The sequence below is a fragment of the Larimichthys crocea genome, chromosome XXI, assembly GCF_000972845.2.
Source record: "Larimichthys crocea isolate SSNF chromosome XXI, L_crocea_2.0, whole genome shotgun sequence".
In the NCBI taxonomy this organism is placed as follows: domain Eukaryota; kingdom Metazoa; phylum Chordata; class Actinopteri; family Sciaenidae; genus Larimichthys; species Larimichthys crocea.
The window spans coordinates 8,305,311-8,326,427 of record NC_040031.1 but is presented as its reverse complement, the minus strand read 5'-3'; the positions used below and the strand labels follow the sequence as shown (position 1 = coordinate 8,326,427).

The following is a 21,117-nucleotide window of genomic DNA, read 5'->3' as shown; positions in this document are numbered from 1 at the left end:
TATAGGGGTTCAACTTCTTACTGTTTATACTGGATATATAATTAACATACAACATAACACATAATTAACATAATTAATTGTTTTGAGATGTATAGTGGATACAATATGACCTTTAAGTCCTGTTGCTTAGCCGAATAAGTCATTATAGAGAACTACTTTGTTAGATATTAAAAATATGAGTAGCACAGCTCATAGTGAACTGTCCTGAGATAAAGATAGAAAGAGGCTGCATGAAGTCTTAATAAATGTACTACTACACTGTCAGGTGTTATAACAGAGGATGATACTGGACAGAGTTGCACACCGAGCCTGAGACGGCTGTCACAGTGAGTGAGAAGGAAACAGCTGCTGAACTAAGCAAGTTCCTGTGCCAGAATATGACCGTGAGAAACCTCTCAGCGGCAACAACTGTCTCAACTGGCAGCTATGTTTCCAAAATTCAAGCCAAACAGACAATAACCATAATGTTCATTTTAATATGATATTATCTTATCACAATATCAGCTGTACATACTGTCTACAGGTTGCCCGTTGATCAGCCACTGGATGTTAGGTTTAGGGTTGCCGTTGGCCCGACACACCAGGCGCCCGTTCTCATCTGGGGCTAGCACCAGATTTGTGGGTTTGTCTAGCCAATAAGGTGCCGCTGTGGAACACAGGAAGTCAGGTAAGCACGATGGACTTGCATACAAAGATGAACTCAGACATTTGTACAGACACACATACACTGTAACTGCCTCACCTTTGACCTGCACAAAGATGGAGTGACGTATGCTGCCTAACTGATTGTTGGCCATGCAAACATACTCCCCAGCATCCTCCTCTGACACGTTGATGATCTTCAGTGTCTTGTTGTAGTTCTCAAACTTCACTTTCCCGGCTGGCAGATCTCCACCCTTCTTAAACCACTTGATAGTTGGTGTTGGACTGTAGAGGACAGCGAGAGGAGAGATTTGAGTTGAGTCATTGGTTTGAGTTTGCAGGAAAACTGCAGGTTTATTAACAAATGTTTTCATTTCAAATGTTTTATATTTGTGCTTTTTACAGACAGTACACAGTAAAATAAAAAGCTGATTTTCTGAATTTGTCTTATCCTGTGTGTATGTGTTAATATCTCTTATCTCTCAAACAGTAAAGTGTGTGTGTGTGTGTGTGTGTGTGCGTGAGAGAGAGAGAGAGAGAGAGAGAGAGAGAGAGAGAGAGAGCCAGCAGCAACACTCCAGCGCAGTTTTCATCTCGTAGCACCAATTGGAACTCTCGCTCCCTGAAGGTGAAGGAAGGTCGGAGTGGACTCGCTACTTTAACGACCTTCAGACGAGGATGAAAGGGGTTAAATACACACACACACACACACACACACACATTCAGAATTAAATCCAGGAGCAATACAGTTTATCTTTGTACCATGACTCACTTCCTACAAGGAGCTAAACATCCTCTTTGTGGGCACTGCCACATAAATCTAACACTATTATTCTGATTTTTTCCTTGTGGCTGTGTTCCATCTTCACCAGGCTTTGGCCCTCTGCAGTCTGTTGTGAGGCCAAAGGAGCCTGTAAATGGATTTAACACCCTCTGGCTTGTCTCACAGGAAGACATTAAAAGATGCAGAAACAACAACAGGGTCATTGGTCTTGCTTTGTGTCTGCCAAGTGCACAGAGATTGCAATTAAAAGCTTTAATAAAACAGTTGATAAAACTTGCCCAGTTTTTCTGCTGTAATGAGATTAGTTTAACATCAGACTGAAGAATTTAAGTGTTACAGTTTTTGAGGTCATGGAGTTCATGGCTTTGGTTTTGTTCTAGCTTCCTGTAGGGCTTGGCTAAAGTAATAAGCCACAGCAGTATTGTAACTGGTAGCTTGGCCAAAACTAGAGCCTTTAGAACAGCCTTGGTGTTCTTTGGAGTTAGCTTTAAGGCTTTTATAATCTACACATGTAGTGCAATGACTGGGAGCAGGGAGGGATAAAATAATTAAAGGGTGGTTTAGAGTCAATATTGTCTTGGTTGGAAAGAACGTTTCGACTTAAACTGAATAAAACTTTTGAATTTAAATGAACCAAACAGTCAGTTCAGCTAAGCAGTCCGGGATGTGAGCAAACTGCCAAGTGCTGTCTTTGTTTGGATGCTACAACTCCAACCACTGTGAAATCACTCTGTTTAATGTACTTTCACCTAAACTACACTTCTGTGCTTAGTCCTTACCTGTTAGTTAATCTACTTTAATGTTACATACACACAAACAAAACTAAAAAGCAGACCAAAATGTCTCCGGACACGACTGGATGGAACACTAACTCAATCAGAGCAATAAAACACATGTAGTGGCTTTGGTGAATTAAACTTAGCAAATCCTGTCAGAAAACATGAGCTTCATCTGTGCCCAGGCTACTTTTACAGTTAAAGTCCTTTCAGTCTTTCAAAATGACTCTTCAACGGCTTCAAGTGCCTCCACTTAATGATTTGTGAGTAAGAGTGAGTTGACATTCTGCTTAGTGCCCCAAAATGGCTTGAGCTGACCTTTAGTATTACATCCAGTTGTATGCACCATTGCTAATGATAACTGATAACTGTTTGCAATCACACCACACAGACTGAACCAACTGAAATTTGTTTTCTTAAATGTGCTTTTTACTGACACTTCTCCTCTGCACATTTCTAGTCTGATCCAATCTCACAAACGCTAATAACACAGTCAACATAAAATCCAGTTAGCATTGAGCAGCAGCCTGCTGGGAAGTGTGTGGGATTAAATTAGCATCTCCTTTGTGATGCAGATCTGAATGGGATTAAAGCATCTGTTAGCGGTGAGCTTCTCCAGTGACTGATAAACAGACTGGAGTGGGTGAGGAGGTGAGGAGGATCTGTTAGTGACACGGTGAGGAGAAGAAAACTGACAAGAGGAGTAAACAGACAGAAAAAGAAGGCATTGGTTAGTGCTTATGTACAAAATCACTTAAGATGGTGATGCAGTGTGTGTCCTGGAAACATAGCAAACATCCTGCTCAGGGTGCTGCCAGGGCTTCCCATGATGCACTGCATCTTTAGACCGCTTCTACAAAAAGACAGACTTGTGTTTTTTCTTGTGTGTGTTCACAAGAGACTAGTAATGAAGGAGCTAGCATGTGTGTATGAGTGTGTGTGTGTTTGTGTTGTTGTGTAGTGAGTAGGAGTTGGCTTACCATATTTCCATACATATATACATGACTACTAATAACCACAGCATGGATCCGGACTGAATATTCATCATGTGACCTAATCCTTCCCTGTGCTGGAGCCTCATCGTTGTCTTCAGTCCCACTGGGCCTCAGATCCTCCACTCTGGTCTGTCACAGGGAGCATCTTCTCCCTTAGGACTCAGTGCATCTACCCCCAGGTTTCAATTTTTATACTCACTCTCCACAGTAAAGCACATAGTGAATGCTACTCCTGCAGAGCGCAGTTAGGAGATTAAATGTGTGTCTAAGGTCAGTGTGAGCTGGCAGGTTAGTGTGCTGGCCGTGTTACTGTGAGACATGACAAAAAAGGCGGACAGGAAGTGAAGCTGTCCTGACAGCAAGTGACTCACCACCATAGGGGTCAGTGGCATTGTAAGATGTGTCATTATACGGCTCCTCTGAAAACACAGGCACACACACACAAACACACTCTGAGAGCATGATGACACACAGTCGTGTTGAATGTTGAACAAAGCTGAAAGAAAAAGATTTCATGTCATTTTAAGATCAGCCGACATTTCATTGTCTTCTCTACTCTGCAGCAGCCTGAGGGAGTATCACAAAAGGTTATGATTTCATGCATCTCCTGTCATGTCATAGCATCACCTCTAGATGGGGATATGTCATATTCCATTTGGGTTGGATTGGTGCTTGATCAAAATATGCACAGCAGACATGAAGAGAGAACAGGAGCGTTACCACAGTCATCCTGTTGAATAGACTTCAGACTACAGTAACTTGAATGTTTGAAGTAAGTGTGTGTGTGTGTGTGTGTGTGTGTGTTGTGTGTCTACTCACTGGTCAAAACTTTGAGTGTGAATGGGTTCTTCTGCTGGATGGTGTGTGTGAAGAGAAAGCGTGCATTGCAGCTGTAGTCAGTGTGAGCATCTTTGGCCAAAACATTGGAGAAGTACAGGTCTCCATTCAAACCCATGGACACTCTCTTATCCTGAGGGATCGGAATCATAGCTGGGGGAAAGATGGGAGGACAGAAGAGAGGACAGAGGGGAGGATACAGGGGAGGACAGAGATAAATAGAGAAGAAAGAGATAGGGGCAATGAAACCACATTAACACATTTAAACACAGTGTACTGTAGCTAACAGAAATATCAGCATTAGTAACAGCTAATAGTTTCATGCCACCATCAACAATTAATTTTCTTCCTGGGATATTATTAAAAAATGATTCATAAATTTTGGACCCGATGTGTTAACGTCACACCTGGTCCTCATTCTAAACAGGGACAGTTTCATAGATCTCACTGCGTTATTTTGAATATTTTATCACTTATCTTACTACTTCAAATTCATATCTTACTACAGCTTTTATTTTTTGAAATGTTTGTATTTGTAAAACTTTTTCATCAGTTGCATTATGTGAATTTAAGCATCCAGCATTTTTGGAGATGATCCACAGGGACTAACACTCTGCATAGCTAAGCATCTACTGCTTCCATTATGTCCACTGATGTTTTTTTATCCCATGAGTAGATGGAAGTGCTGTATCAACCAATGACTAATGGATATGTTTAAAAAAAGCTTCACAGTTCTAGAGATGGAAACATACATTTTTGATTTCACAGGTTTATCAGGCCTTAACTGGTAGACAAACAACAAAAATTCAACATATTAAATATCAGATTTACACTGGATTAGTGTAAATACCACACACACTCTGCAGTGATAGCGTGACCTGACTTTAGTTCTGGTCTCAGGCTAAGCAAACATACCTCTAAGACCAACCACTAGATTTGTACTTCCACTTATAGACTGTTGGGTGTGTTTACATTTTCATAGGTACAACTCAGTTTGACTTCTGTTCATGTTAGTGTGGCTGATGTGTCACCCTACAGTCGCTACAGGCGAGCATTAACTTGCAGCACACCCACACAGACCTCCAGACAGACATCATCCACACTCCATAACTGCGCCAACTGACGTGAGCCGTATGGTCATCAAGACAGTGCCCGAGGACCAATCAGCAGCCGGGCCAGCAGTCCTAATCACTCATGTTACAGTGTCTGATGTGGTGATATGATCTACTGTGGTTGATTATATAATTATATATGTTTATGTCAGTGTGTGTGTGTGCGTCATTTAAGGTTCACATAAGGTTAAAAAGAGCTATATACTCTATTTACACTTTTAACAGGGAAGAAAATATTTGTGTCAATGTCTGTTTAAATGTTTTAAGTACTCTTTACCACCAATACCAATATTGAAATAAATTACATATTTGTATGTACACATTCATATTGATGAAAAATGGTCTCTGATTGGATATGTGTTCCACACACACACACACACACACACACACATATTCCCACACATGTACACATGTGAATGACAATACAGTGTAAAGGTGAGAGAGGTTCAAACCAGAGTGGTTGGAGATCAAAAGTCTAGACGAGAGATAAAAGAATGAATGAAAGCATTACGCTTAGAGGTCACTGAGACAAACTGCTATAAAAGAGAGAAAAAAGACGGTCTCTAGCTGACCTAAAAGACCTCTAGCCAAAGACCGCCCGTGTTCACATGTCTCAGTCCACCTTAAGATGATGAGACTGTAGCAGATAATGAATGACAGTGTGTGGACAATGATAAAACACACCTCATTTAGAGAAAGAGAAACAGTGTACTTGTGTGTGTGTTTGTGCTCACCGCTGTTCATCCAGAAGGTGTATGGAGGAGGCAGGCCTGGTGGGGGGTTGCAGAGCAGAACCAGTGGGGAGCCTTCAGTCACCACCACTGGCTCCAGCACCTCTTTAGGCCACAGAGGAGCCTCTGAAGGGTGGGGACGGGGAGGGGGGTTGCAGAGGGGGGAGGAAAAAGGGAGAGAGATGAGAAATAGTGGAATGACAAGAATTTCAGTCAGATGAGGCGGGGGATGCAAAGTCTCTCTGGAAATTTTGGTACATGCAATTATGAATTATTACAGAAAATTTAAAGCACTACAAACCTGCAGAAACTATTCCATCATAATTAGCTTTTTCTTTCCAGATTTGCTAATATAAGTCACCATAGCGCTCTAATTGAAACTAATTTCTTCATATCATGTGATGATACTTCACTGTGTGCATTATTGTGTGATGACATGTGTGTGTTCATGTGTGTTCTTACTGGAGACCCGCAGCAAGATTTTGTTGGATAGAGCCACTCCAAATTCATTGCTGGCAAAACACTGGTACTCTCCTTCGTAGTCCTCAGGTCGTCCTCCGCTACGGAAACCGATCTCCAGAGTTCCCGAGCGTTTTCTCATGGTTACCCTGGGATCTTTCCCGATGTTGAAAAACTTCCCGTTCCTTCGCCATGAGAACCTGAGTCAGACAACAACGAATCAAAGAGTTAGTATTAGAACAGAAGTTCATTCTACTGTTTTCCTCTTCATGTGCTGCTCATTTGAACTTGATGATAGTCTATGCTGCATTGAAATAAGTGTACTCAAGCAAAGGTTCTAAAAATATTCCCTGATACTATACTAAAATAAAGCATTGCTAATGTTACGACTGAATGGGGACCAAGGTTCAAGTTTGGAATTGTATTCAGAATTCATAGGGGTTGTACATTTTGGATTTAATAATTAGCATGTGTGTAATTATAGTTAGATATTTGTATTTTGCACCTATCTTGCTTTTATTTCAGAAATTGGAAAAAACTAACTAAATAGACAGATTGTTACTATTTCTAAGTTCTCATCAGCAGATAGAACTAAGTCTTTATTTAATTGACCTTGTTTTACATATTATATATTTATGTATTTATCTATAAGTCTCCATGTTTCCTGGTCTGATTCAGTTTAAACATTCTGTTTAAGTTTGAGTCATGGCACACTCACCACTGTGCTCAGCTTATCTCTCCTCCCCAGAAACACAATTTTCATTCACTAATTATTTTAATTATTATTTGTTTTTTGAGTGATGCTAAGCTACTGCCAGTGTAACTTCCTGTACAGTTCTTTCACAATAAAACCCTCACACCATCTTAACCTCTTCCTGGTATGATTTTAATTTAAATAGTTTGAAAAACGTAACAGAAACATTAACAAGTGAACAATGAAAACAGTCAAACCTGGTGAGTATGATTTGACTTTATTTTATGTTTCTAGGCTTACACATAAAAAAACAGCACTTCTTAAAGAGGATGATGAAGACAGGAGAAGCATGACAAAAGTTGCCAAACTGGTTGTCATCATGTTAACACGCACTCTTTTAATTGTTCCAACAGCCATAAAATGTGAAAGCCTTCAGCTTGTCATGCGGTTGCCATCTTACATTACTGGCACATAACAGTACAAAAACCTACCACACTCTCTGTGTGCATGTAATAGTACTGTAGCTTAATCCTGTTCCATGTGGTGTTTCCAGAGGACTCCCTGATTAGTGAAGAACACTAAATATGCTTACATAATACTGACTCTAATTTTAGTGACAAGCAGGGATTTGAAAAGATGCTTCCTGTCATTTTTAGTTGAGCTACAATTGAGCTGGGCCTGTTTGAGGTGCAGCACAGCACTGAACAATGGGCCACTATTGAATCACTGGAGACCAGAACTGTGTGTGTCTGTGTGTGCGGGTGTGTGTTGCGTAGTGAGAGACTGATTGCGAGTGAATAAGTGAACGATCCCTTTCGCTGAATGTTTCATGAGCATGAATAGTCAACCGAGTGCATTATTGGAGCACAATGCCTGTCCTGGGGAGGGGAGAGCCAGTATGTGCGCATGGGAGAGTGGTCGTGAGTGCCTTATTGTCAGGTTGTGTGTGCGTGTGTGTGTGTGTGTGTGTGTGTGTGTATACACAATGATCTGGGTACATGTGTATGTATGTGTGTGTGTCTTACGTAAAGCCAATCTGTCTCCAAATAAACAATGTACCACTGTCCTAAACTGGTCATACCCCCAGTGATGTAACCACTGGAGACCCAGTGTGTGTGTGTGTGTGTCTGTGTGTGTGTGTGTGTGTGTGTGTGTGTGTGTGTGTGTGTAGGTCTGCTTCTGAGTGTGAATTGTGTGCACATTTCAATGCATGTATGTGTGTGCAAGATTGGGTGTACATCACAGCAGGTTTTAACTGTGCCTTTGTCTGTGTGAATACATGTTTGTTTGTGCGTGTGTGTGTCTGTGTGAAGCTAAAGAAAGAAAGGAGGAAAAAATGTGGATGAGAGCAAGACAAGGAGAGAAATGAGACACAAAGACATCTATCGACTATCCACTCACTGATTTACGGTCTGGTGATAATGGCAAACAGAGTTTCACAGTTTAAAAATGTGGATGGATAAATGGACTGATCTCTAATCACACTCGTCAATCAGTGTACCATTAATGTCACCACATAGTGTGACCACCAAAGTGAAAGCACTTAAGTGCTTGATGGCTATCCTCTCCATAATTTGCTACTTTATGATTAGGCAGTAAATGAATGGTGCTGTAATCCATGATTTCTTGCTTTTAGTCACAAATGGTGACAAACACCATTTATTAATAATAATAATAATAATAATTTTTCTGAACATCAGGAATCCCATAGATGACTTAATCCAAACATATCATTTGTTGTTTTGATGCTGGTGGTCAGGTCAGGTCAGGAGTTTTTGACGCTCTCTGTGAGTGACATCTTGCAGGTACTGTATGTGAATCAGGACACCACCAGTGTGCCAGCCTACACAGAAAACATTGGGTGTTTTGACCTGTGTCATACACCTCCCACAGTAACTGTGTTACACGTAACATGTCAGTCCAAAATCTCAGAACACTAAACAACTGTCCTTCATGCATCGATTATATATCTCCATATATATGGTCATGTTTTTCCTTAAGTTGTCACCTATCTGTTGATGTCAGATGTAAATGTAGTTTTTAAAACACTGACTGGCTTTTAACTCAGTTTGGACATCTCTATTCTACATTTAGTGGTTTTTACAGGAGCTCCTGGACATAGTGTATATATATTTATATTGTTTATACTTTTAATATTTGATTATCTTGATCTTGATCTTTCTTATATTTTTAGAGGATGTTTGTTATACACCAATGACACCAAAATAAATTCCTTGTATGTAAAAATCTACTTGACAATAAACCTTTTTCTGATTCTGGATGTATTTCTTGGCAAAAGCTGTACAAAAGCAGTCAAAATGTCAAATCTTTACTACAGCTTTGTGTCTGCTCTTGAGCAGTAACTGTGTTCGCCATTGTCAACACTCAGATTAGTCTTTAGAAAGCGTGAAGAGAAAACAAAGCACAGGACATACAGCTTTTTACAGGCACATTGTTTCCAGAAAACAACAGAGTTCAAAGAAATTATAGGAAGACAGGGAGGCCTGATTGTGTCTGCAGCAGCTGGAGCAGACATCAGACTGAGTGATGGAGGTACTGGAAGGACAATGTGTGTCGGGGTGGGAGGGGGGTTGCAGAGAGAGAGAGAGAGAGCACGGCAAAAAGCACAGAAGACCACTTGTCAGGTTAAGGCTGTAGAGGGCAGGCAGACAGGTGTCACGCTGAGTTTAGAGGGTTGTTAGAGGGCAGGGAGGGAGTGAAAAAGGAAGAGTGGGCCGAGGTTAAAATGTGTTATTTGGTGTGGGAGACAGTTAGACAGACAGACGGGCAGGCAGACAGACATGCAGAAGAGCTGAGAGCTAAGTGGCACTGTCACTCCTTATGAGTTTCCCTGCCAGAGAGAGAGAGAGGAGGGCAAGGACACACCAAAGACAGACAGGCAGACATTCAGACAGACAGGCAGGCAGATGACAAAAGGTAGCAGGCAGTGGAAAGAAAAGAAAGATTAAACCAAAAAAGACAATGAGCCTGAGTGAGAGGAATGAATGATAGACAGTGGGAAGGAGAAAAAGAAGAGGAGGGTAGAAAAATGTGTCACCCCCCCCCCCCTGCTTTGTCCTCAGCTGTGCTGTATTTTCCTGATTACTCTCCAGCTGCGTCTGATTGGTGCACACAGTCTGCAGCCTGTCAGTTTGGAAGCTTGACAAATCAATCTCAGCTTGTCTGAGTTATCTGACAAATCTTTCCAACTTTATTTTGAAGTTGTTCTACATTTGTTCTCTTCAGCCATTCAGCTCCTCGCTTAACTTTCACTCAAGGTGAGTTCACAGGTCAGGACCGTTTACCCATCATGCCTGTGAATCTGGAGGAGCCACACAAAAATAACCCCCGTGATGTCATCAAGGTTATCTGGGCTTATGCTGCGTTCCAGACAACTTGAACATTTTGGACCAGGAAAGTACAGTAGACATACTATAGTACTTAGTGATTGTACATGCTGATGAACAAAACATTTGGATATATTTACAAATAAGTGTTGTAAAAAGTAATGTATAATGTCTGTTTTTTCCTCTGTTTTGTTTAAACATTCTGCTGAGTGTTCAGTTGTATGCACACTTGCCAAAGGAACATCAGTTTGTCACAATCAGCCATGTTTTTTTTTTTTTTTTGTGCACCTTGAACACCCGGAGGTGTGAAGTTAGAATATTTCAGCTGAGAAACTCCCACCAATAACTTTGACTGAAAGCAGCATCTCAGTGATCAGAAGTGAGGATCTCAGCATCTGCTTTGACGTTGTAATGTAGAGTTTTGCTTTGAACTGTTCAGGCCTTCTTTACTCTGAAAAGTCCACTGGACACACAGATTAAAATTCACCACAAATGACATTTTCATAACATACGAAAATAAAACAATGATATTTCTGAAACATCATCTTGTATCTGTAAAGAGATCTATTCCTTAAAACTGAAAGTATTGAGTAGATGACGATAAATGGTGTGTGTGTGTGCATGTGTGTGCACTTCTTACGTTGGCACTGGGTTGCCCTTGGCTTCACACTCGATAATGATATTATCTCTGGGGTCGACAATGTAGTCCTTCACTGACTGCTTTATGATGGTGGGAGGCTGCTTCACTGTGGGAGGAGGGAGACAAAGAGAAGGTTACAGGGATAAGGTTATGTACAGATAATGCACATGTGCACACGCATGCACACACACATTCAAACCTGGTTGTCAACAGTTAGAATATATTTGGTCACCAAGTTGTCAATTGTTTGTTGTAGCAGGCCAAATACACAGCAACCATAACCTGTTCTCTGACCATAGGGGCGTTATGAGCCCATATGTCAGTTTAAACCTGCTTTACATTCTCATAGTATATTCTGATATATACAACAGCTTCCCAGCTGTGACTCTTCACTACTCTACATATTTAATGGCTCACTTAAACCAAACCCATCAACAGTACAGACACACCACGCAGCCTGCATTTCTCTGCCCTTTTGCATTTCTAGCTCACTGAACCCTGCAGGGCTTTGAATCTGACACTGTGTACAAGTACACACACACACACACACACACACATACTGCACACACAACACGAGATAACAAGCACTTCAGAGGGCCAGGCGCCTGCTAGATTAAAGCTGAATGCTCTAAAAGAAAGCTCTGTGACTGAACTATAAGAATGAATTCTCGTGAAAAAAGAGAGAACTGTTCCTCTGTAATGGAAGCTATTCCAGCTAATCTCATCCATAACTAAAGAAGGGCACATTACACATATCCTTTGTGTTGCTATGGCAACCATAAGAGTATTTTTATAGGATGCTTGCTTGTGGTAAAAGCTAGGCTATGAGAGATAATTGGTATGGAAATTACTCCTCAACATATCGTCCAAGACTCTTCTTGATTCTATCAGCTACCTCAGAGCTATGAACGCTGCAGACAGTATAATGCTGCTAGATTTTGCATACACATTAATTACTAAAAAAGTGTGTGTTCTCTAAAGGTCCCACAGTGTTTTCTGCTCATCAAAAGAATATATTATATGAGTGTATAGACTGTATAGACCAAGAGAAGAAACTCACTGTAAATACCATCATTCACTTTGTAATATCTGTTGTTACAGCGTTACAAGATTTAAGTTATAAAATGAGTTGAGGGGACAGAAAAACATGATCAGTGACATGTTAAATAGAAATACTTACGGTCTTGCAGGATCTTTGCTGTTAGTCCAACGTAAAGCCAAAGAGAGACAGAGACAAGGATGGACAATTTGTAACGCGATTGTTAATCATATTAGAGACATAATATCTATAGTACTATGTTATAACTTTGAATATTCGTTATGTTATGTTTTTTGAATTAGTTATTATATAAATGAAAGAGAGAGAGCTGTGTGAAATGTTGACTGAGGACTTACCTATAAGGAGTTCCCATGTCAGTGAATGATGAGCAGTAAGGAAGGAAGATAACACACACGTTATGTTTCAAATTTTACATCAGAGACTGTAACACAAAAACATATGAAACTAAAGATGTCGTGTTTTTGAATTTATCTTTCTCTGGATGGATTCCTGCTTACTGCTGACAGTCCTTCCCCCGCGAAAAGCATTTAAATCACTGTTCTGATTCACCAGGCTTCATCTCATTACTGTTCACACTACACAACCTTTGGTCCTGTATTTAGGTATCTTGAACTTGTTGCGAACACTACATGACTAATCAGTGACAGGGTCTCACATTACTAACACAGTACTTTATCTTTCACAAGGGGGAATCCCTGACTAAACTACATTTTGTCATGAAAACACACCTGAGAAGTGACACATGAAATGTGCTGTTTGCAGCAAAAAAGGATGAAAAAGAAAAGATTGTGGCTGAGAGGATGGATTGAGATGTACGGACAGAGAGGACTGTCTGCACATGTTGTGGTCTTGTGAGCAAGGACAACAGGGTTACAAATACTGAAAAGCTTGTGTGTCAGTGCCAATAAATTTATATTATTGTGCTCCCATGATATAAATAAGACTAAAGGCTCAGCAGCCCTGCTCTCACTGGCAGTGGCTCGTTCCCTGAACCACCCCAGACAACCAGACGTTTAGCCTGCTTTATAGCTTTCAGACATTGGCAAGCTCTTGTGTCGTGTCTTTGAACAGTTCACACATAGTGAGCGAATGCCAGTTTACCTCTGATCTGCAGGCTTTTGTCTGCAATCTCCAAAAACTTTGGAGTGAAAAATCAGGGTTCCAATCCTGCAGTGTGAACTTGGAATACGTAGGAACACTTTTCTTTGGCAGCCTGATTCTGTGTGGTTCAGATGTGGTAAAGAGCGTACACTGAGGTGGTTTCTGTGGTTTAATGATGCAATTAAATGTGCGTCAGAAAAGACTTTTAGACATGGGGTGTCATTTTGTTCCATTTGGTATACACATGATGGGAGTATAAATACTTCACGTTTGTCCAGACTGACTGTATATAATTAGAGAGTCTTTTATTGTTATCTGGAATAAAGTGCTGATGCTGCCTGATAAAAAGTAGAGAGAAAGTAAAGGGACACATTTTTTTGGGGTGACTGACTCTGAGTATGATGTAACGTAGCAGTAATAGTAAATTATTTAACTGCAGTACAAGTTAATCAGATTTCAAAGCACTTGTTCACTTGTGTGATGGACTGTCCGGTTCAGTTTGAGCTGCTTTCATTCACAAAAAGAAGAAAGACAAATATACACTCCATGTAGTATGCATGTGTGTGTAGATATTTAGCAGTAATACGGACTGTGTGTGATGGAAGCACCATTCCTACTGACACAAGGGAACACACACACACATGCACACACAATGATGAAGCGACCCTGTGTCAGGAGCTTGTGTGGCAGTTACAGATGAGCCTTGATATACAGTAAGATGTGTGTTTGATCTGTGTGTGTGTGTGTGCATGCTAACATCCATGCTGCTATGTGCCAATGAGTGTGTATTTGATCCAGTTAATTATGATGACTAAATTTTATTATTGTTATGTTTTGTGTGTGTGTGTGTGCGTGTGTGGGTGTGTCCTGTAGGGATTTGTGGAAAGCACCCATCAATACAGGTCAAGAGTGCAGTTTTCTGTGAAGCAGATAAGGAGCCATAAGGGAAAGAGGGGGATGGGGCTTCTCATTGTGTCTACTGAATGAACCATCAGCACACTCTAATAATTAGAGCTAAACATGCCATAAAGCTCGTTTTAAAATTGTGATGACGAGCATTTGCAAACCTGAAAAATGAGTTGATATTGACTAAATGTGATCTGTACAGCTACCAAAAGGACACTCTCAGAATGTAAAATGATTGTCTAATAATGGGACAAACATTAATATTGTTCTTCAAACTGTGTGCAGGCACACTGAGAGCTATGGGCTGCAAAATATGAAGTCAAATGTCCTTTTTATGAACACGCTTGGCCTGTTTCTGATTCTGCTGTTTGAAAATATTGACAAAATGTTAGTTTCTGTAAAAACAGATTCAAAGATTTGTTCTTTGTGTTAATGAAGACATTCTATGTGTATTCTCAGTTTGAGGTTTTCATTAAAGAGCTTCTGTAATTTACATTTTGCTCCAAATAAGTAAAAAAACTTCAATTGGTCAGCTTCAGCGTGTTTGCACAGTTGGCTGGTATTTCTAAGGTTTGTATTTATTCAAACTCTTGCATGAAATATCACACATCACATCACACCATGTATCACACTGAAGCATGAGTTGAATCTATCTGTGACCAACTGATTATATTTTTGTCAGAATAAATAAAACCCCTGCCTGTCATTTATCACAGTGTGCTGAATACGTTAAAGAGAGGTCACTGGGTTATAAGAGTATTACTCAAATGGTTTCTCTTCTGCACGCTGTGTGTGTGTGTGTGTGTGTGTGTGTGTATATCAGATCAATAGAGCATCATAAGTCCAGGGTTGAAAGGTCAGGCTTGTAAAAAAAAAAAAACAGAGAGAGAGATGGCACCATGGGGGAGCAGAGAAACAGAAGACAGAACAGTTGACAGCTGACTGCTGTGTGTGTGTGTGTGTGTGTGTGTGTGTGTGTGTGTGTGGTGTGTGTGTGTGTATTAACGTATAAGCCAGGTGTCCTCGGGGCTCTCTCAGTATCAAATCATTTTTCATTGTACAATTGTGAAACATTCATCTTAGCTGCGAAAAAGCAGTGTGTGTGTGTGTGTGTGTGTGTGTGTGTGTGTGTGTGTTCTAAATAAAAAAGGAGTGTGTAGTGAGGGCACGAGGAGTAAAGAAAAGAAAAGGCTTTTGTTCCCAGTTCCCTCAGGAATCCTTTTAACTCCAGAATGCAGTCAGACTGTTATACTCGTCATAATGGACAGGTATGAGGATGTGTGTGACTGCGTGTGTGTGTGTGTGTGTGCGTGTTGGGAGTATATGAATATAACATATTAATGTGTGCGTGTTGGAATCAATGAAGACCTATCACCTTTGAATTTGCAGTGAGGGAGCTACCCACAGTGTCACCCTATTACCCCGGGATATGAAGCGGTCTATTCTCATGGTAATCAAATGTTAATGTGTTCACTGCTACAGCTCCAGCAATACACATACACTTTCATATTTAAAAAATGAAGGAAAAGTGTGTATCAGCCTCACTGTTGAAGTTATTCTGTCATGTCCACACATGCTTTTTCTCGTGCGATAAGAAGTTTGAAACTGTATTTATTTTTGTTGACTTTAAACTGAGCGCTCTAAAGCAAATACTTCATTACCACAGATTCATTTTCAAAGGGCTCATACAGTATACACCTAGCAGTGCTTAATAGGCAATATGTTAATGATGATAACATTATGATTCTATATGGTTAAAGGAACATTTAACCACGATTTGTGTGTTTAAACTTAGTAGTAGTACTGTGCTTCCATAGAGGTGGGAGATTTATAAGGGGCAGGTAGAAAAGAATGCAATGAAGCAGATTTGAACAAATCTGTGCACAAAACCGAAGAGTACAAGCCTTCTGTCTGCACAGAGAAGTCTTAAATCTTCAAGTTATGAAAAATGGAAGTGAGCAAGCTCGCTCAAGCGTTCTGCTCAGAAACTTTTTTAATACACAGTCACAGTCTGTACACAGTCAGTAGTATGTGCTGAGGTTAGCACAACAAGCAGTTGCTTCATTCAATTCAGGTTCTGGATCGCTTACAAAAGCAACAGTTAGTTGTTAATAAGACAAGGGCGGTGACGAGGACGGTGGGTCAATGTTGTCTCACTGTTGTGGGGTCCTGAATGAAAACACATGGAACATGCTAAAGTGTGATACATAACTGTGTGGGTGCTTTGAATGTTTAAATACCACCAAGGTGGGATAGACTGAAACATGCCTCCTGTAGTAGATGCTGTTAGGGAAAGTATTCAGTGTTCAGTGGACTGTCAGCAGTACACTGAGCTAAAATCTAACATCACATGGAATATATATAATAATTACCATATACTACCATCATTGTTTTCCAGGCAGCACGTCAGTGAGACTGCAATAATCCTAGCAGCACTTGTGTGACCCCAATTACAAACCTATCTGAGCCATCCATCTCAGCCAACTCCCTTTTGACCAAATGAGTTCTCACATACATGTAACATATCAGAGTGGATCAGATGATTTCTGAGTGACTTACGGTCTTGTGGGACTTCGATGGGTGCTGCTTGGTGCCACAGTAGCAGCAGTAATGACATTAGAGTCAGGACCGCATGTCCACCCTGCGCCAACATCTCTCCCCCTCCGATTGGCCGGCCTCGCCCCTCACCTCTCCTGATTGGCTAGATGGTTCTCCTGAGCGGCGTGCTGAGGATCTGTGTGTACAGACACGGAGACAGATGGTTGAGATGAAGACAGCGTAATAGAACGTACAGTATATGTACAGTATAAACTGTTTGCATGTGTGGGTGAGTGTGTAGCTGTGTACGCGTTCTGGCACGAGAATGTGTGCTGACTCTGGCCTACATTCACAGCTGAGTCCCTGTGCGGCTCCCCGGAGAGAGCAGCCTAGAAACAAAGCCAAAGAGAAGCTCTGTGACACTGATTCTTAAAGTGGGATCAGGATCCGATCACAGGCTGCTTCAGAGCAGCAAAGTGTAGAGTGGTTTAAATGATGATGAATGGAGAGCAGATTATTGGGATCATTTCAGCATTTGAATGTCTCTGCTATGGCTGAGGTTACAAAAGGGCGTTTGTAGACTTGACTGGGAAAGAACTGACTTATTTCAAATGTTCAATTCCTGGAGTACATGTTCTACAAGAACAAATATCCTTTGGGCAAATGTAATAAACATTAACATGATTGCATCATTCAATGTTGAATACTGAATATAGTCAGTCACACCTTTTTAAATATCATGTCAAGGATTTTTCCAGGACTTTCCAGGCCTGATTCATTCTTCACATTCCATTTCTGCGACGCTGATAATCTTTATTAGAACTAGTGGAACATAGCCTGAACATTAAGATGAAAAAAAAATCTAAATAACTTAAATTTCTATTCAAAATATATAATATATAAATTTGAGCACTTGACACGTCTATTTATGTCTGTTTCAAAACCTTCTAAGTTTTTTTTATCTCCTCTAATTCGCAAACATTCAATTATTTTAAGGACTTTGGAAGCATTGCATTTGGATGCATATGCTAATATCAGCATGATGTTGTGATATTTATCGTAACATAACTTATGCTGCTAGTGAAAAAGCAGGACACTTCTGCTGATTGGCCCAGCAGGAATTTGAGGGCCAAAGACTCCATATTATTCTCCACTCAGTGATCTGAACATTATTCAGCAGTCAGTCCACAGGACAGAGATTTCTAATTTATTTTTCACCACCTCCACATGACAGCCAGGTCTGTGCACTGGCAACCATGCCAGGACCACCTGCCCACTGTTAATCCCTGTCCCCCATGCTGCCATCCCCCACCAGGATCAATCCTTCACTCTGCTTCAAATCACACCAGAGCTCAAAGCTATGACGAGAGGATAAATTTAACAAAAAAAAAATCAGGTGGGAGTGTGTGTGTGTGTGTGTGTGTGTGTGGGAGGAGGGTATTCACCATAACACTGCCATTTCGAATACCCAGGAAAGGAGAGAAGGGAGAATGTAACATGACACAAAGGACTGTTGAGGTGCTGAGGAGGGCTGAATGACTGGCTGTACAATTGCATTACAAATGAAATAAAGTAATTCTCATGAAAATTGGGTTCAGATCTGCCTACTGTACAATATTCAGCATGAAGCTTGTCACTGCTGTTTCCTGATGTTTGTCCAAAATACTAAATGATACAAGTGGTCAAAAACACAAATTTATTATCAGCCTTTAACTCTTTATAACAGAGTGATTTCACAGCAGAGGGGACACAACAGCTTTTTGGCCTGAGGGCAGTAGTAAGAGCTCCCCCAAAACCTGCAAACACCTACCACACACACACACACACACACACACACACACACACACACACACACACACACACACATTATGCATAAACCATCTGGTGGTATGTCAATTCAACACTATTCAACTAAATAGCTAATCTGCCCCTGGGGAGCTAATACCGCACACTGGCTGGCATGAGGTGCCAATCACACACACACAACATGCATGGATGCAGATGCACAGGGACCTACTGTACATATGGTCACACATGGATGAAGACACACCCTCATTCCACTAGTACACACACAAAAGCACACATATCTCTGCAGCCCAGTTGTTAAACCTGACCCGTTACCACCCCATCTCTGTTAATTACTATAACTCTTTTCAGCACACACACACCCACAAGAGAGTGAGAGTAGTAGAGTGAAGGGATTAGGGGAAAAAAGCATACCACACTATCCAATATGAGCCTTGATACAGAGGCTCATGCTTTGGACTGTAGATTTATTCATGGAGAGAGAGAGAGAAATAGAGGGATAAAGAAGAGAGAGAGAGAGAGGAGAAAGAGTTTTGCAGCACTGAATCAGTGAAGCACTGAAATGGGTCAGTGTTTCTCTCCACATGTGGAACCCTCTCTGCACACTGCAGTGTATTATATATGATACCAGGACACAGTGATACGCAAGTGTACATGCAGGCAAGAAAAGGGGTCAGTGAACGCCACATACTACATACTACACATTGCAGTGGAAAATAACAGCAAAAACCTGCAGCCCATTTGTACTATTTTACTGTCTGATCATAAATGCTGATGGTCATGTCCTATAAATGTCTATGCCTTTAACATTTAGAACTATGCCTTTGATTTAAGGCATGTAGATTATCCCATGAAAGGAACGCCTTGGTGTTCTGATGCATAACAAACATTAACTAAAAGGAAATTTTAAGAAAGATACAACTCAAATAGAATAATATATGAACCTATGATCAATATGTTTTAAATGAGAAAAATGGGGAATGCTTTATTCACTTTGGGGACCAGCAGAGACTCAATGACCCGACCTCAGAAAATCCTACATTTGCATCCTACTCTTTCCACTGGGGTTTTCAAATGTGTCCTACATTGTTGGGGCATCGGAAATCAGCCACTTCCATTCACCTGCAGGCAAGGTCTGACAACTCCAGGTACATGGGAGGAGATGCATGGATGTCTACATTCTCATCAGTCAAAGGACCATATACCATAGTACACTGGCAGTAATTGACATTTTTTCAGGGGCCCAGTCAAGAGCAGAACAGCATTTAGTCCTTGACAGTCACAAGGAACTGGTGCAGCCCTTGTTGTGGGTCTGAAAAATGAAGGGTCAGGGTGTAGGTTATCAGTTTTACAGTGTAGTCTGTGGGACAAACATTCCGTGCTGACAGGTTTGGTTTGGCTGTGATGATAATTTGTTTCATCACACACACAAAGTATTTCTCCTAATGTTAAATTAATTGGTGTATCATAGAAGCCATTAGACTAATGGATGACATTTTCATGTGGCCTTCCCTTTCTGCCACTTGTGCTACAGGCTCTAACAGAAACAGACTGACCGACCTGTTGCAGGCTTTCTCTAAAATTAACATGTTCATTTGCATCATGTGTATACAGTATGCACCGTGTATCAGTGAGAACTGCTTCGTGACCTTCCATGAGTTTTACCAGAAGCATACTCCCAGTGGATATAACCTACTTCTAAACTGCAGGGAATTAGCATAACTTTGCTAAATGAGAGTGTTAAGGCAACCGTTCTTTAAATATGGTATGAGTTATTCCATTATTTAAGATGAGAGGGTGATTTCTTTAACAGAGTCATTAATACACACTGAGAATACAGATATTTTTTTATAACAAAGGCCTTGGTATCAATCTGCTGGTGTTGCCCATCGGTGTAAATGACATTTCCTAGTATTGTCAGAATTTCAGCCAGAATAAACTGGGCTGCAGTCTACCATGAACACTCTGCGTGGTGGGTGACATACTGCGAGTTGGGCGGCGCTTGGTTTTGCTTATCAATTTTAGGCAGGAGAAAATGGCGACCTGGTTAAGCAATTTTTTGTTTGCCAGTAGTAAATGTAAAATAAAACAGCAGAACAGAATATATATGAAAACATTTGTGGAAAGAAATAAGCAATGCAGTAATAGAATTTTGATTTAATTTTCTACCTAAAGTAAACAGAAGTACAGTGTGTAGTTCAAACGGCAGCCCTCAGAGCTGGCTGGAGTCTGCAGGTTTCGAGGATCTCTGGGTGCAGGGAACATTCATTTGCATTTACTTGTTCTACCCACATTGTCATAATACAAAGCCAGAGGAAAATCTGCAAAGTTTCCCTTTAAAACTTGCTTCCTTATTATAGCGCTCACAGATTTTACATGTCTTAAGAGAGACCACTTAAAATGAAAGAGCATGAAAATTTCTCAACGTCAAATGAACTGTGAAGGCGAGCGTGATTAGCATGATTGAGGCTTGATTATTCCAGCTGCAAACACAAGGCCTAATCAGCCGTTGAAGATTTTCATTTGGGTTCATTTTAGGATTATTTTCCTGGTTTCAGAGACTTGCAAGTAATTATCCATTTATAGTGGCTGCTTTTACAGTTGGATTTAGCCAACGAGAGGATCTGCTCTTTTACAGTACATCTCATATAGCAGACACCACAGTACATACTGAAAATGTACTGTATCT

At 40.7% G+C, this 21,117-nt stretch overlaps 1 protein-coding gene across 1 annotated transcript in view; it reads right to left on the bottom strand.

The window, feature by feature from the left end:
* Positions 1-21,117, bottom strand: part of nfasca (neurofascin homolog (chicken) a) — a 76,906-nt gene that overhangs the window by 34,554 nt on the left and 21,235 nt on the right. The window contains exons 3-11 of the mRNA XM_027272978.1: positions 16,644-16,818; positions 12,198-12,215; positions 11,018-11,123; positions 6,340-6,536; positions 5,881-6,003; positions 4,017-4,187; positions 3,508-3,616; positions 743-927; positions 515-646 (exon numbers count right to left, since the gene is read on the bottom strand). Of these exons, the coding sequence (XP_027128779.1) occupies positions 515-646; positions 743-927; positions 3,508-3,616; positions 4,017-4,187; positions 5,881-6,003; positions 6,340-6,536; positions 11,018-11,123; positions 12,198-12,215; positions 16,644-16,737 (1,135 nt within the window). The 5' untranslated portion in view covers positions 16,738-16,818. The remainder of the gene's footprint in view (positions 1-514; positions 647-742; positions 928-3,507; positions 3,617-4,016; positions 4,188-5,880; positions 6,004-6,339; positions 6,537-11,017; positions 11,124-12,197; positions 12,216-16,643; positions 16,819-21,117) is intronic.